At 32.6% G+C, this 15,207-nt stretch overlaps 1 protein-coding gene across 6 annotated transcripts in view; it reads left to right on the top strand.

Annotated features, from left to right (window-relative positions):
- Positions 1 to 15,207, top strand: part of MKLN1 (muskelin 1) — a 289,454-nt gene that overhangs the window by 218,153 nt on the left and 56,094 nt on the right. For all 6 annotated transcript variants that reach the window (XM_031941073.1, XM_031941074.1, XM_031941072.1 and 3 more), the window contains 2 exons: positions 7,601 to 7,813; positions 14,185 to 14,406. In XM_031941073.1, the coding sequence (XP_031796933.1) occupies positions 7,601 to 7,813; positions 14,185 to 14,406 (435 nt within the window). The remainder of the gene's footprint in view (positions 1 to 7,600; positions 7,814 to 14,184; positions 14,407 to 15,207) is intronic.

A 15,207-nucleotide genomic window follows, 5' to 3' on the forward strand; every position in this document is an offset into this window, starting at 1 on the left:
CTGAATGGAACCTATTATTTAGTGTGTGGTTACATATGGAGATATATTTCTGAGCCAGATCAACTCTGCAATTCCAGAGTGGCAGTAATATGGTTGCTCTGTTACTCCTTTAATCTTCCACCAGTTGATTATATATCAGTTAACTATGCAGTTAACTTAAAGACTAAGTTTGTGCTCATTAAAATTCTAACCTAGAGTAATGCAAAGACAATTATGAGTATTTGACAAGAGTCATCATGACCTGAACTAGTTTTATTGTCAGTAGGAATGATAAAGAGTCAGAATTGATTGGAGAATGGCTAAACAATTATGACTAATTAATATAATGGAATAATTTTGTGCTATAAAAAGGCTGAAAAAGATGGGTTTCAGTGAAACATGGGAAGACTTGAAGTCATATAGAATTAAATGAGCATAACAATGAGAATAAATAATAGCACCATAAATTCAGACAATTTTGTAACACTTAAAAACTGATTAGTACAGTAGGCAGTCATAGATTTCAGAGAATTGGTAATGAATCATCCTTTTCTTCCCTCTTTCCTACTGTCCAAGGTAATGAACCAGGCAATGAATTAGAAAAGGAGAAGTTCTATAAGTAGGAAACCCAAGGGTGAGAAACTCTAGGAAACCATCAAAAAGTAGTCAATAATTGTTATAAGTATTGAGGAGAATGAAGCCTGGGGAGGCGGGGGGGACTTCTTCAGTTTAGTCATTACAAGAAAGGTTGATGAAAATGTTTTCCTAATCATTGTTTTGACTTGGGTATGGCTAACTCTGGGGTTAATATCTGGTGTTCTGAGAGTTACAGCTTTGTTTTTGTTTTACTCACTTAGAAGACATCTCAAGATGACCTGTCCCTGAATTAGGAATCCTAAAAACTCTTGAGATATTCTTTGGTTTTTATTCAGACATACTATCAAATCAGCTCCTTGTAAGCATCTGATTTACTTCAATGTTTAAAAAAAATGTACTAAAATAATTTGATTAAGGATTTTGTGTTTATGATTGTCAGAGTTATTTTGTGTCATTACAAATATATTATTCAACCTAAACTAAGTTTGCTTTTTAAATAGTTGACAGGAAGAAAAGCCTACAAATGTTGACAGTTATCCTTTAGGTCAAGTACTTTGCTAAGCTTAAAATTTTTACTTTAATAAGAAATCAGGATAAATTAAAGCTGTGACATGGTTGGAGTTTTTGAGGAAGGAAAAGCAAAGTTAGGAGGAAATTTATAATTTTTTATCAGTATGTTTGACCTGAGAAAAAGCTGTCTTTGACCCTTTTAAATTTGCCATTCCTACCTTATCCAAATTTATGGTAGCTAATTGAGGGTAGGAATTTTTTCTTTAAAAAAATTCAAGGATAACTTCATATGTGGTTTCTTAAAGTTAGAGATGGAAATAAGGGAGAGAACCTGGAACTCAAAAGTTTTAACAAGAAATGTAAAAAAAAAAAATTATTTTAAATGTAACTGGGGGGAAATATTAAGTAAATTTAAAAGATTCAAGGAAAGAACAATAATTGAGTTCTTAAAGTTCAGTACTTTCCCTATTTTGATTTCATATAATTAAAAAAAAAAAAAACAGGGATTGGCATCCTGACAATCTACTGGTTTTTACATACAGTTGATTTGCTATTGTCTGAGGATTTCCACTACCATTTAATTACTGTTTGCAAATTGAACTATACTTCTTTATTAGTAGCATATGTCTTTCTAACTTCCCTTAAGATCTCTTACTTAGAATCATACTTGCGTGTTGAAAATATATTCACAGCAACACAGAGTTTGCAAGTCAGAATAGCAGAATAGATCTTATAATTCAAATCTTTCATTAAAAAAAAAAAGAAAAGAAAGAAAAGAAAAAGTAAGTCTTTTGTACTCCTAGGAAGACAGAATACATTGAAACATTGGTACTGTATGTTGTAAAGCTGATGACTCATTACAACTTACTGAGCCATATGGATAAGTGAGTTCCAAGAAATGTACATTTCAGTGCTTACTTTAAAAAATGTCTTTTAGCTATTCCTTACAACTATGGAAACACTGAATTGTGTTTTTTTATTTTAATCTCTCAGCATATCATATGCATTTAGTTAATAGTAATTTTAGGGCAGATTAGTAATAATTTTAGGGCAAATATCCATCTGTAAGAAATAAAATTTAAGAACAACTTAGATTTTTTAGATGTCTTTTAAAGAACTGTGACTGCTAAACTGAAAGGTGTAGCAGAGACTTTTAATCTAGACATGTTGGAGTAATATTCTAAGTATTCCAAAAGATCCATGATCTTAGAGATTCAGAAATTTTTTCTAGTGAGATATAACCCATCCATATATCCTATTCTGTGTGACTCTCATCCATATCTTCCTAAATATATGCAACAGGAAGGTCCACGTAACTTCCTGGAGATCTTTCTTTCTCAAATTCTTTTAACATAGAGTAGATATTGTTGGAACAGACAAGTTTTCTAATCAGATATCTCTTACTCTGGCTCTGTGACCAGTCCTTCTTCTCTTCCAGTTATCTCATATCTTATGTTACTTTTGACCAGGGTAATGTAATGTTTTATAGATTACTTATATCTGCTAGGTACCTGCATTATCCTTTGTATGAACATCACTTTGAGTTTTCAGACACTGTAGTATTCCATGACTTGGCAGCCATAGAACACCACTAAGAAAAAATAAAAACAACCTTGGTATTAAAAGGAAGGGTTTTAGTCAGAATCAAAATGAATGAGTGAATGAAAAGCCTAAACTTTTAACCTTCCCAAAAACCTCTTTTATAAAAACTGAAACTTAATTCTGTGCAGGAAAGTCAATTAAAAGTCAAAGTGAGGTATTTTTATATCCCAGGGCACGATATGCCCTGTCTTTCTTCTTACAGACAGAAATGCCTTAGAGAAGCTAGGGGATTCTACATGCATTCAAGAAGAGGTTTCCAGGGATCTCTCCTACAAGCATTGAATCCAGAGTCAGGAACCATTTGACAGCTCTGTTGTCCATTAACCACAGTTCCACAGTGGAGAGGAGAACTTGTGGTTGTGAGAGAGCAGGGTATAGGGCTCGAGTATAGAGAAGAAGGGCAATTATCAAATCCGTTCCTGGATCACACCATGTTGAAAGCACCAAAACCTTACAGGCCCTCATATTGAATTGTGAAAAGCAGCAGGACATTTAAAAAAAAAAAAAAAGTTAGACATCTCCTCAAGTAGATGAGTAGATGAGTATGAGTATAGGATGAGTAGAACCCAGCTCTGACAAAGTTCAAAGCAAAGAAATAGTCTGGGAAAATAAGCAAATAACAAAATAGCCGACCCTAAAAAGCTATTGTGGTGACAGAGAAACTCAAGAAGTGTTTCAGAGGAAGACAGTGACTTGAAAACATCTACAAGCCTCAAAAGAAAAATACAGATAGGACACAAGCCCCAAAAGAATTCCTAGAAGACCTAAAGAGTTTTTCTCTTTTAAAAGAAAAAAAAAAAGTTTTTAAAAATCACATAAAAATAATAGAAGATAAAATTTGTAAAATAAATTGAAAGCCATGCAAGAAAAGTATGAAAAGAGAATAACAAAGAAGCACAAAAAATACTGAAGAAAGTAATTCCTTAAAAATCACAATTGGCCAAATTGGAAGCTTGAGTCTCCTTGAGACATCAGGAAACAATAAAGTCAAAAGACTACAAAAAAATAAAAGAAAATTTGACGTATCTTATTACAAAAACAACTGAACTGGAAAATAGATTTAGGAGAAATGAATTTAAGATTTTTATTATTTAAAAACCAAGGATTTTTTTTTTTAATAAAGGAGCTTAGGCATTATAATTCAAGAAATTAAAAGGGAAAATTGTCCAGATATCCTAGAATCAGAGAACAACGTAGAAATTGAAATAATTCACCAGTAATCTGAAAGAGATCCCAATTTAGAACTCCCAGGAATATTTTATCCAGTCTTCACAATGCCTAGATCAAGGAGGAAAAAAAAGGCAAACAATCAAAAAAGAATTTAAATGGCATGTTACCACAGACAAGATCACACAAGATTTAGTAGATGCTGTGCTAACAGAGCAGAGCTCTTGAAATGTAATAATCCAAGAAGCAAGAGATCTAAAGTTATAACCAAGAATAACCTAACTATCAAAACTGAGTATAATCCTGGGGGATTGAAGGAGGGAGATAGATAAATAGTTAACATAGAGAGGTTTCAATTATTCTTAATGAAAAAGCCAGAGCTAAATAGAAAATTTGACATTCAAACATAAGACTAAAGAGAAACATAAAAAGATATACAAATAAAAAAATTATAAAGTACTTAATAAGATTAAACTGATTACATTCCTAAATGAGAAGATAAAATTTGTAACCCATAAAAACTTTGTCATCATTAGTGTAATTAGGAGTCCCTGGTGTGAATCTGTTGGGTTGGAATGATTTCAAAAGAAAAATGGAAAGTTGAACAAGAATACATTTAGGGAAGGAAGAAGGAAAAGTTATAATGGAGAGATAATCTCATATAAAAGAGGCTTGCAAGTGATGAAATCTGAATGTATAGGTTTCTTTTGGGCTAGTTTTTTTTTTTTTTCCTCTTTCCATGGAAACAGGTTTTGTATGTACATGTGTAACCTCTATCAGATTGCTTGCAATTTAGCAAAACTACAATTCTCCTAAAAGGTACCAGTCAATTCATATTGATTCTAAACATAGGGGGAAATGGAGATATGTGAACAGAGTGTTCTTGCTCTCATTAGAATTAGTTCAAAGCGGGGGAAAATGCACACACACACACACACACACTCATTCACTCACGTATACCCAAAGGGTAGTAGTAAGAGAAGGACATGAGATATGGGAGTGGTTTAAAAAAAGGAAGGGTCGATTAAGAGAAACAGTGGTCATAAGCAAAAGAGACTTTTGAGGAAGGACAGGAAGAAAAAAGGATACAGAAGAAAATAGGATGAAGGGAAATTAACAATAATCCTAACTGTGAATGGGATGACCTGTCCCATAGTGGGGATAACAGAATCTATTCAAAGCCAGAATCCAACGTTAAAGAGACACATTTTAAATAGAAAGATACACATAAAGTTAAAATAAAGGACTGGAACCCTATAGTTCTATTATACTTAAGCTAAAGCTTAAAAAAAAGCAGGGGTAGCAGTCATAATCTGAGAGAAAAAGAAAGAAATATACCTATTTAAAAGAGACAATCAAGGAAATTTCATTTTGTTAAAAGGTACTAAAGAAAATGAAAAAGTTATATAAGTTTTCTCTGATAAAGGCCTCATTTCTCAAAATATATAGAAAAATGAGTCCAATTTATAAAAAAGAAGGCCATCCCCCAATTAATAGTCAAAGGATATAAAGATACAGTTTTCCGAATATCTCAAAACTATTTGTAGTCATATGAAAAAATGTTCTCTCACTATCGATTAAAGAAAAAGCAAATTAAAATAACTGTGAGGGACCATCTCATACCTATCAGAAATGGCAAATGGTAAAGGAGGTGAGGGAAAAAAAGGTACATCAGTGAACTCTTGGTGGAGTAGTTTGTCCAGTCATTCTGGAGCATAATCTGGAATTATGTTTCAAGGGCTGTAACACTATATATAAGGCAAGAACTATATGAACAGATGCAGAGTGAAATGAGAAGAACCAGGAGCGGATAATCAACTGTGAAAGACTTGACTACTCTGAGCAATACAATGATACAAGATAATTCCAAAGGACTCAAAATGAAATAATGCTGTACATCGCTAGCAAGAGAACTGATGAACTCTGAGTGTAAATTGAAGTATAAATTTCTCACATCTTTAATTTTTTTTTTTTTGCTGCTTTCTGTAATATGTTTTGTTTGATTTCACATATATAATTGATATATTGATTTCTCATTATGGGGAAGAGGTAGCACAGAGGGGACAATTTGGAACTAAAATTTTTAAAAGAAAATGTTAAAAATAAAACAAAAAACAGTAAAAACTGATCCCTGTATTAAAAAATAAAATAATGTACGTGTACTAAATGGTATACCATTCAGATTGAAGGAAAAATGTAATGAGTTACAGGGGAAATAGTAAAACTATACTATTGGGAAATTTACCTTTTGCAGACTTAAAAATATCTAACTGTAAAATTAACAAAAAAGTAAAAGAAATGAAAGAATTTTAGAAAAGTTAGATGTGATAGAACTCTAGAAAATATAGAATGGCATATCCTTATGATATGCTCCTCAAAGCACCTTTACAAACCCTCATTACACTTGTTTCCCTCAAAACTTGAGGGTTTATGCCCTCATTCATGACCAGACTTTGTAAAGATCCCTTGGATATCCTTTTTTGGAGTCAGGAATTAAAGATTACATTTAATAAAGGACCTTTGAAACATATAGATGAAAAATTAATTGGAAACTAAGTGACTTAATCCTAAAGATTGAATGGGTCATATTATCTCTTGCTTAAGAAACTACAGTGTCTGTCTTTTGACTGATATCATGTTTATATTCCTTAGCTAGTCCTTCAGAGTCCTTTCATCAACTACTTTTATTTTAGTATTCAACTTTAATTTCTCTACTCCCCTAGTACAAACTTTTATACCATAGTAATAGTATTAACAACTTCTTAATTTTCTCTTCTTTTTTCTCAGATCTGTTTATACCATATGTATTACTTTTATTCATGTCCCCAGTTTAGAATATTTGTCCTTTTTTGTTTCCATTGACATAGTCTATACTGTTTTCATGATTCATTTTTCAGGAAAATTTCCCTTGCTTGTCTGTAATGATCTTTTCCTTTATCTAAATTCCTATAACATTTGTATTCCATATAATTGGGCTGTATTATTTGAGGTACTTTGTTAGTGCCATCATGGTTCATATGTCTGTGAACATGTTCAACAACTATTTATGGAGCATTTTCTTTTTTTCAGGTTGGGAAGGGGGGAACTATTGAAGCTAAATGGAGTTATGTTTTCCTTGTCCCCAAAGCATTCACTATCAAATTAATGTAATCCTGTCTTTTTTTTTTTTTTTCAGAAATGTTCAATTCTTTGTGACCCCATTTGGGTTTTGTGGGGTTTTTTGTGGGGTTTTATTTTCATTTTGTTTTGTTTTTAGCAAAGATACTGGAATGGTTTGCCATTTTCTTCTCCAGCTTATTTTACAGATGAGGAACCCAAGGAAAATGGGGTTAAGTGAATTGCCCAGGATCATAGTGTCTGAGGCCAGATTTGAACTCAGGAAGACAAGTTTTTCTGACTATAGACCTGACACTATACACTTTGCCATCTGTCCATGGAAATAACTACATGTGTAGAAAATAACTTTGATACAAGACAGTACGTGAAAAGTAGCATGTGATCACAGAATGCCTATAAAATCTAATTGCTTAACAGCTTTGGGACATCCTGTATACTGTAGACATTTTAAGAAACCTTTTCTTCTCAGCCAAATAATAAATATATTGTCATCTTTTTTTGTTTTATTTACTGGCATAATAGTATCAGATAAGAAAATAGTATCCATCAGTTTAATAAATATTTCTGAGTTTCTTAATAAATGTCTGTTTCTAATCACCGGATGGTGATTTCCCTCTTCCTCTAGCAGAATGGACCTAGTGCCAGATCTTGTCATAAAATGTGTATTGACATTCAACGAAGGCAGATCTATACACTGGGACGTTACTTGGATTCCTCTGTGAGGAATAGCAAATCTCTGAAAAGTGACTTCTACCGCTATGACATTGATACAAACACATGGATGTTGTTAAGTGAAGATACTGCTGCTGATGGAGGACCCAAGTTGGTATTTGATCATCAGGTATAGTAGAATGATAAAAATATGTTATAATTGTTTCTTTTCATAAGTTTTTGCTGTTCAGTTTTACTTTATGTGTAATGTCTGAACTATTGATTCCCATCTTGAGTATTCTCAGATAACAGACTCAAAAGGAACTTAGACAACTCAGATGAGGGGGGGAGTCAGTAATCGGACTTTGCCCTAGATCTGATCCCTTTGGGAACTTCAAAAGCTCGGAGATCCCTATTCCATGGTATCGCTGAAATCCTAGAGTAACACAACATTCAGTACCTCAAGTAAGCAGCAACAGAATGAGCCTAATCTTAACCTCCAAAAGTGTAATAACCCAACCCTTTCATTGATGTAAGAAAGCAGACTAAAAAAATGCACCAACAAGAAAATATTACCACTATAAATAGGTGTTATAGTGGCAAGGAAACTTAACACACAAACACAGAAGAAAAAGAGTGACTCCAAAATATCTATAAGTAAAGCTGCAAAGAATAGCACAGCTTAGAAACAAATTACAACTAGATTTTTTGGAAGAGATGCAAGAATTTTTTTTTTTTAAGAAAAAATTTAAAATGTTTTTATAAAAATTGAAAAATTGAAAAAAATTGAAAAAGAAATGAAAACCATTGAAAAAAGAATTATGAAAGGAATTAAACTCTTTTAGAATAAGGCTGGACCAAAACAGTGACTCCCAAGACAAAACAAAAGACTCAAAAAAATTAGAATGAAATGCAAGGTATCTCATAACAAAGGTTATGAAAACAGATTGAGGGGGAAAAATTTTATCAGATTGTCTGAACATTGTGAACAAAAAAGAGCCTAAACATATTTCAAGAAATCTTAAAAGGAAAATGCTCATGTATTTTAAAACTAGAAGGCAGAATGAAACTAGAAAGAGTCTATAGTTACTTCTTGAAAGAAATTCCAAAGTAAAAAAGCAACATGATAGCCTTTTCATCAGGACTGATTAGAATTCTGTTTAATTCAAGGATAAACTGCTTACATTCAAATTACATTCTTCACCAGGGCTCATAGAAGGAGTCTAATTAGACAGTGCCTGACAAGATGGTCTGTTAAGTCTTGATGATCTTAAGGGAAAAAAAGAAAAGAGAAGAGAAGAGAAGAGCAATTCATTGGGGAGAAGGAAATATTATCTCAAATAATTAGGCTTTGCAAGTAGATATCCACACAGTCAAGGAGATGGGAGGTAAGGGCACACAATTTCCATTTTAATCTCATCTGAACTGGTCAAAAATGGAAAAAACATATTGATTTGGGTACAGAATTATATTCCTCTCAACAGGGAAATAGGAAAGGGGTAAAGGGAGAACAAATGAAAAGAATGACTTGTCTTATACAAAACAGACTCTAAAGATGTATGAAAATTTTTTACCTCTTTTTGAGGTAGCTAAGAATGAAAATGGGATGAATTGCCCATAATTGGGGAATGAATGAATAAGTTATGTTATATAAATATGATAGAATGTTATAGTTGCTATAAGAAATAATGAAGTAAATAATTTCAGAGAAATGTGGGAAGATTTGTATGAGAATTGCTACAGAATAGTAAACATAAACGAGAGCATTTTATACAGTGACAACAATATAAGGGCAAGCAACTTTGAAAGTATTAATGAATCTTGTAAATATAGTGATCAATCATGATTCCAAAGGACCATACCACCCACTTCCTGATTGGGGGGGAGGGGGTAGAGTTTTAAAGAACTCAGTGTACAAAATGAAACAGCCATGCCTAGGACATAACCAATGTGAAAATTACTTTTGCTTTACTATACATGTTATACGTGTTTATAATAGATTTTGTTTTTCTTTTGTTGTTGGTGATCATGGTAGGAGAGTGAAAAGGCAGATTTTTGCTGATACGTACACCCGTGATTTTTTTTCTCTAAAGCATAAGGAACATCATGATCAGGGAGTCAGGAAAGCATGTAACAGTATGTAATCTATTTTTGCTAGAGCAAAGCTCTAGCAACCTCATTTGAAATAAAAGATAGATAGTGAAAGTAGTAGGTCACTGAGGATCTTGGAAGCCAGGATAAGAAATTTGAATTTTATTTGTAGAATAATTGGGAACCATTAAAAATTTTTGAGTTGAATTATAGGACCACAATTTTTGAGATTTGTGTGGAAAACAGTGTTGCATTATTAATTTTTTTAAAGTGCAAAATTTCATTATATTTGACATATTTACAAAAATACTTATTTCGTTTTGTGGTGGCAAAATAATTTAAAATTGAGAGGATGCCTATCATTTGGGGAAAGGCTGAAGAAGTTGTGGTCATATGAGTGTAATGGAGTACTATTATATTATAAGAAATGTTGAGGGGTAATGGTTTTAGAAAAAATCTGGGAGGACCTCTATTAACTGATGCAAAGTAAGTGAGCAAAACCAGGAGATCATCAGTGATCCAAGACAGTTCTAAAAGATTCATGATACAAAATGTTATCCATTTCTAGATGAATGATTGATGAATCATTCATCAACTGATGAATTCTGATTGCAAATTGAAGTATAAATTTTTCCCTTTCTTCATGTTTCTTGCTTTTTTTGTTTTGGAATGATATAGTTAATAAGATAAATAACATTTTACATGATTTCACTTGTATAGTTTCTTATTATATTCTTATAGTTGCTTACTTTCTCAGTGAATGGAGGAGAGATGGAAAAGAAAGAATTTTGGAATTAAAAATTTTTTTAAATGTTGAGACTAAATGTTTTTTTAGAAGGGAAAAACATCATCATATTTGTTGACTTTAAAGGTTCATATTCAGAGTATATTTAAAACCAAGTTTGGAAGAAAGTTGTCAGTGTAAGCCAAGAATGATTGACACTTATGGATTTCCTAGATATAAAGTAAACAAGTTACTATTGCTTAGTGCTTGAATCGAAATGACTTGTTTCTTGGAAATAACTTTTCTGGAAAAAAGTTAAAATTAAAAATGAATATTTACAATTTCCAAGAGAGGATAGAAAACCTAATTGAAATATGTGAATCTGTGTGACTTGGATTGAAAAAATGCTAGAGTGGAGACTTATCCAAGGTAGAAGAATGAAGTGAGCATTTCTCCTGAAGTCTTCCAACATACCCTTCAGAATTACTTGAAAAGGCAAGTTAACCCTAATTCTGAGTGTAAAGTTAAATTAAAAAAAAAAAGTAACAGTGATATTTTTAATACACCCTTAGGAGTGATATATCTAGTACAGGACAGTTTAGGAGGCCAAAAAGGGTGGTTTGTGAATACTGGTTTGATATTTAGCCAGTAGTATGGCACAATGGAATTGGCATGGGCTGTGGATCTTAGAGGCAGTAACAGTGCTAGAAGTCCCTGGGCTCAGAAAGGAGATTAAACACCATGGGACTCCTCTATGAACTCTGGAAATAGGACCAGGCAGCATTTGGCATCTCTGTCGTCCATTCCTATTTGCAGTTTTAAGTCTCAGGAAAGAGAGCAGCAGTTGTGATCATAAAGAAGCAGGAGCCCTACCAAGGTAAGAACAGCGTAGAAAAGAAGGGACCAGAATTCTTTTAAGATCATACCACTTAGAAGTACCAAAAACCCACAGGTCCCCAACACTTAGCTGTGAAAGCAGCAGAATATAAAAATGATAAACTTGGGCTACTCATCCCTTTCAAAACCAAAGGTGAACAGAACCCAATAAAGTCCAAAAAGAAATAGGTTGGGAAAATGAGCAAATAACAAAAAAAGAAAATGACAATTAAAAGTTCTAAGATGACAGGGAAGATTGAGAGGTCCAAACCCAGAAGATGAAAATGACAAAGCATTAAAGAAAAAAAATGCAGATTAGAGAGAAATTCAACAAGAATTCCTAGAACAGCTAAAGAGGTCACCCCTCAAAAAAGGCAAAAAACATAATAGCAACAGAGAGAAAATAGCAAAAGGAGTGAAAGCTTTGTAAGAGAATTCTCAAAAGAAGCAGGAAAAAATTATAACTGTCTAAAAATCAAAATTGGCTACATGGTAAGAGAGAGACAAAACCTTACTGAAATATATAACTCCTTAAAAATCAGAATTGCAAAATTAATGACCTATGTAACTTGTCTTTTAATTCTCTTAGTTTTTTTCATCAGTAAAATGAAAGTTGAACTAGAACTGTTTCCTTCTATCTCTCTAATATGTTTATATTATATTATATTATTACAACATAATAATATGATAGTAGACTATTATATTTGATATCTCGTGAAATGTCAAATGTACAACAAAAGGCATGAAAATAGGGGGGAAAAGTTGAGAACTAGTCAACTAATGAATCCATGAAATAATCAGAAAAAAATAAAACAATATAAACAGATTTTTAAAAAAAAATAGGAGAAAATGTATAATAGCACATTGGAAAAATAACTAACCTGGAAAATAGATGAAGGAAAGATAAATTTTAAAGATTCAAAAGAAGCATAAAAAAGTAAACATGAGTAAGAAATCATAAAATATTTAATAGGATCAAACTGTTTATATTCGTAAGTGAACAGAACTCTGTGATCATGGCAGTAGTTTCATGTAACCCCATAAAAATTTAGTCATCATTAAGACTGCTTAGACAGATCCTCTGGCTGTGAATCTGTTGTGTTGAGATGATCTCAAAAGAATAATGAAAGGGTGAGAAAGAGAGAGAAGAAAAGGAAGAATAGGGGAAATTATATCAAATAAAAGAGGCCTGCCAGGAAATTTTTAGATTGGAAAATTTGGAAACAGGCAACACTTGAATCTCACTCTCATCTGAATTGGTTCAAATATGGCAACACACACACACAAACACACGCACACACAAGTTGAGTATAGAAATTCATCTTAACCCTACAGAGCAATAGGCAAAGCACTGAGCAGGTGGCGGGGAGGTTAAGGATTGAAATAAGGAGGGGAGAGAAGTTAAGGAACGCAGTAATCTAAAGTTAAACTGACTTCTAAGAGGGCCCAAGAGTTTAAAAAAAAAAAAAAAAAGGAAAAATAATATGATGTAGATGCTTTTCTCAAGGAGTTTAGCTGAAGAGCATTTTCTTTTTTTCCTTTTTTTAAAAGATAGAGAACACAAAGATGTACTTTTTGGCAATTGAGAAAAAAATCATTAGATAAAGAGATTGATATTGAAGAGAGAGTAAGGATGATAGAAGGAAAATCTGCTAGAGAAGATGTGATAGAATCAAACGTATCTATAAAAAAAAATTTAAACAAATTTTTTAAAAAGCCCTGACAAAATCATGAGACAAGAGGATGGAGGAAACAGTACCAGACTGCATTCCAATGATGAGATGAGAGTAGAAGGAGAGGGAGCTGTTGGTGCATGGCTTCAAATCTTTTTTTTCTGTGAAGTATGAGTCAAGATGCTTAGTTAAGAGTAAAGGATGAAATAGAAAGTTTAATAAGGGATAAAGAGGTTTGTAATGGCTCTACTTAGGATAATTCCAGTTTCATTTTGTAGCACATAAATGAAAGTAAACCAAAACTGAGACTTTGTAAGGCAAAATCAGTCATAGGCTAAAAAGACAGGAGTTTCAAATGAATAAGATAATTGAAGTTGAACTGACTCACCAAAATGTAGCAGTAGGGAAGGGAGCAGAATATGACTAGTGCAAGTACTCTTATACTAGTCACCCTATTAAAAACCTGAGGACTTAGGGGATTGAACATCTTGGTAAAGATAAAGAACAGAATTCGAGATCATAAAGCACAAGAAAAGATGGAATGATAAATAATGGTCAGATAAATGAGTATCAAAGTTTATAGACAGAAGTGGAACAATTGTGGGTTATTGGAACATCAAGAGTATGGCCATGTTTGTGTATAGTCTTACTGACCTTTCTAGAATTAATTTTCATCTTATCCTCATCTCTACTTCCTTGAATCTTTTTCTTCAAGATATGTTAGGTGGCATCCCCTCTATGAAGTCTTCCCTGATACTCTAAATTTTTTAGGACCTTCTTCCTTGAAATACCTTGTATTTATTGATCTATATAAATAATGTCTCCCCAGTTCAGAGGAAATTCCTTGAAAGTAATCTCATTTTTGCTTTGATGTCCTTAGCACCTAGTACAGTGCCATGCAAATAAAAGAGATGTTTAAGCAGTGTTAGTTGAAATGAACTGACTTCTGCATAGAAAATAATTATATATAATGAAAAATGCAATTAAATGATATTACATAGCATATAAAATGTTGTTAAATTATTGCAAATACATTAAATAATAATATCAGAAAAGAGAATTGCAAGAGCACTGAATAAGCCATTAAAAAAGAACAGTTTTACAACTCTAAAGTACCCTTCACACAAAAAGTAATCACATTAAGTCCTTAACATGTTGGCAAAAACTTCCTAAAATAAATTTATTTTCTTCATGCAGATGTGTATGGATTCTGAAAAACATATGATCTATACATTTGGTGGAAGAATTTTGACATGTAATGGCAGTGTGGATGATAGTAGAGCCAGTGAACCTCAGTTCAGTGGTTTATTTGCTTTTAACTGCCAGTGTCAAACATGGAAACTTCTTCGAGAGGATTCTTGTAATGCTGGACCTGAGGACATCCAGTCCCGAATAGGACATTGCATGCTTTTCCACTCAGTAAGGACAATTGAAATTATAATATAAAATCTGTACATTTTTTTTCCCACTTTGATCAAGAAAGAGTAGAATCTTAATTTTGTACAACAAAATTTTAAATGTATATCTTTCTAATGTTCATATAAATAATGGATACAGCTCTGATTCTTCCTTATTTTTGTCATTCTAGTGATTTCACAATGGAAAAAAAATATTTATTTATCAATTCATTATTTGTTTGTGTGGGACTTTACCTGTCAGCCTGGAGACTTATAGTTATATATTATTCTCCATTTCTATAGTTAGATATTCTTAGATTAAGGTTCACTGTTACCCACCTGAATACAAGAACTATTTCCCCTCTCCATCTTAAGGCTAATTCATCTCACATATTCACACTAATGAAAGGGAATAATAAATTATGTTCCTCTTAATTATTTTTACCCTCTCCCTCTTCCATGATTTTTATTCATGTCCTTGTGGAGGAATTCCTGCTGCATATAACTTTAAAGCCTTAAAGACTTGCCTATGATGCTTTAAAAGTTATGACTAACTCATCCACAGTTAGGCAGATAATTTTGTGAAATTTGAACCCAGGCTCTTATTGACACCCAGATATTTTTCCCCTGCCCAAGGTTCCCTGCTCTGCTCTTTAAGTTTATAAATGTAACAATTAAGTTTATTAATATAACAACAATTTTCTATATAACTTGAGCAAGGTTTGTACCTCCAATTCACTGCTCACCAGACAAAGCTTTTTCTCAAACATTAGAACTATTTCTTAAAGATCTGGTCACCAAAGAGTAGGTCAAACTGATCACT

This window comes from Sarcophilus harrisii, chromosome 5 (assembly GCF_902635505.1).
Source record: "Sarcophilus harrisii chromosome 5, mSarHar1.11, whole genome shotgun sequence".
Taxonomy (NCBI): Eukaryota; Metazoa; Chordata; class Mammalia; order Dasyuromorphia; family Dasyuridae; genus Sarcophilus; species Sarcophilus harrisii.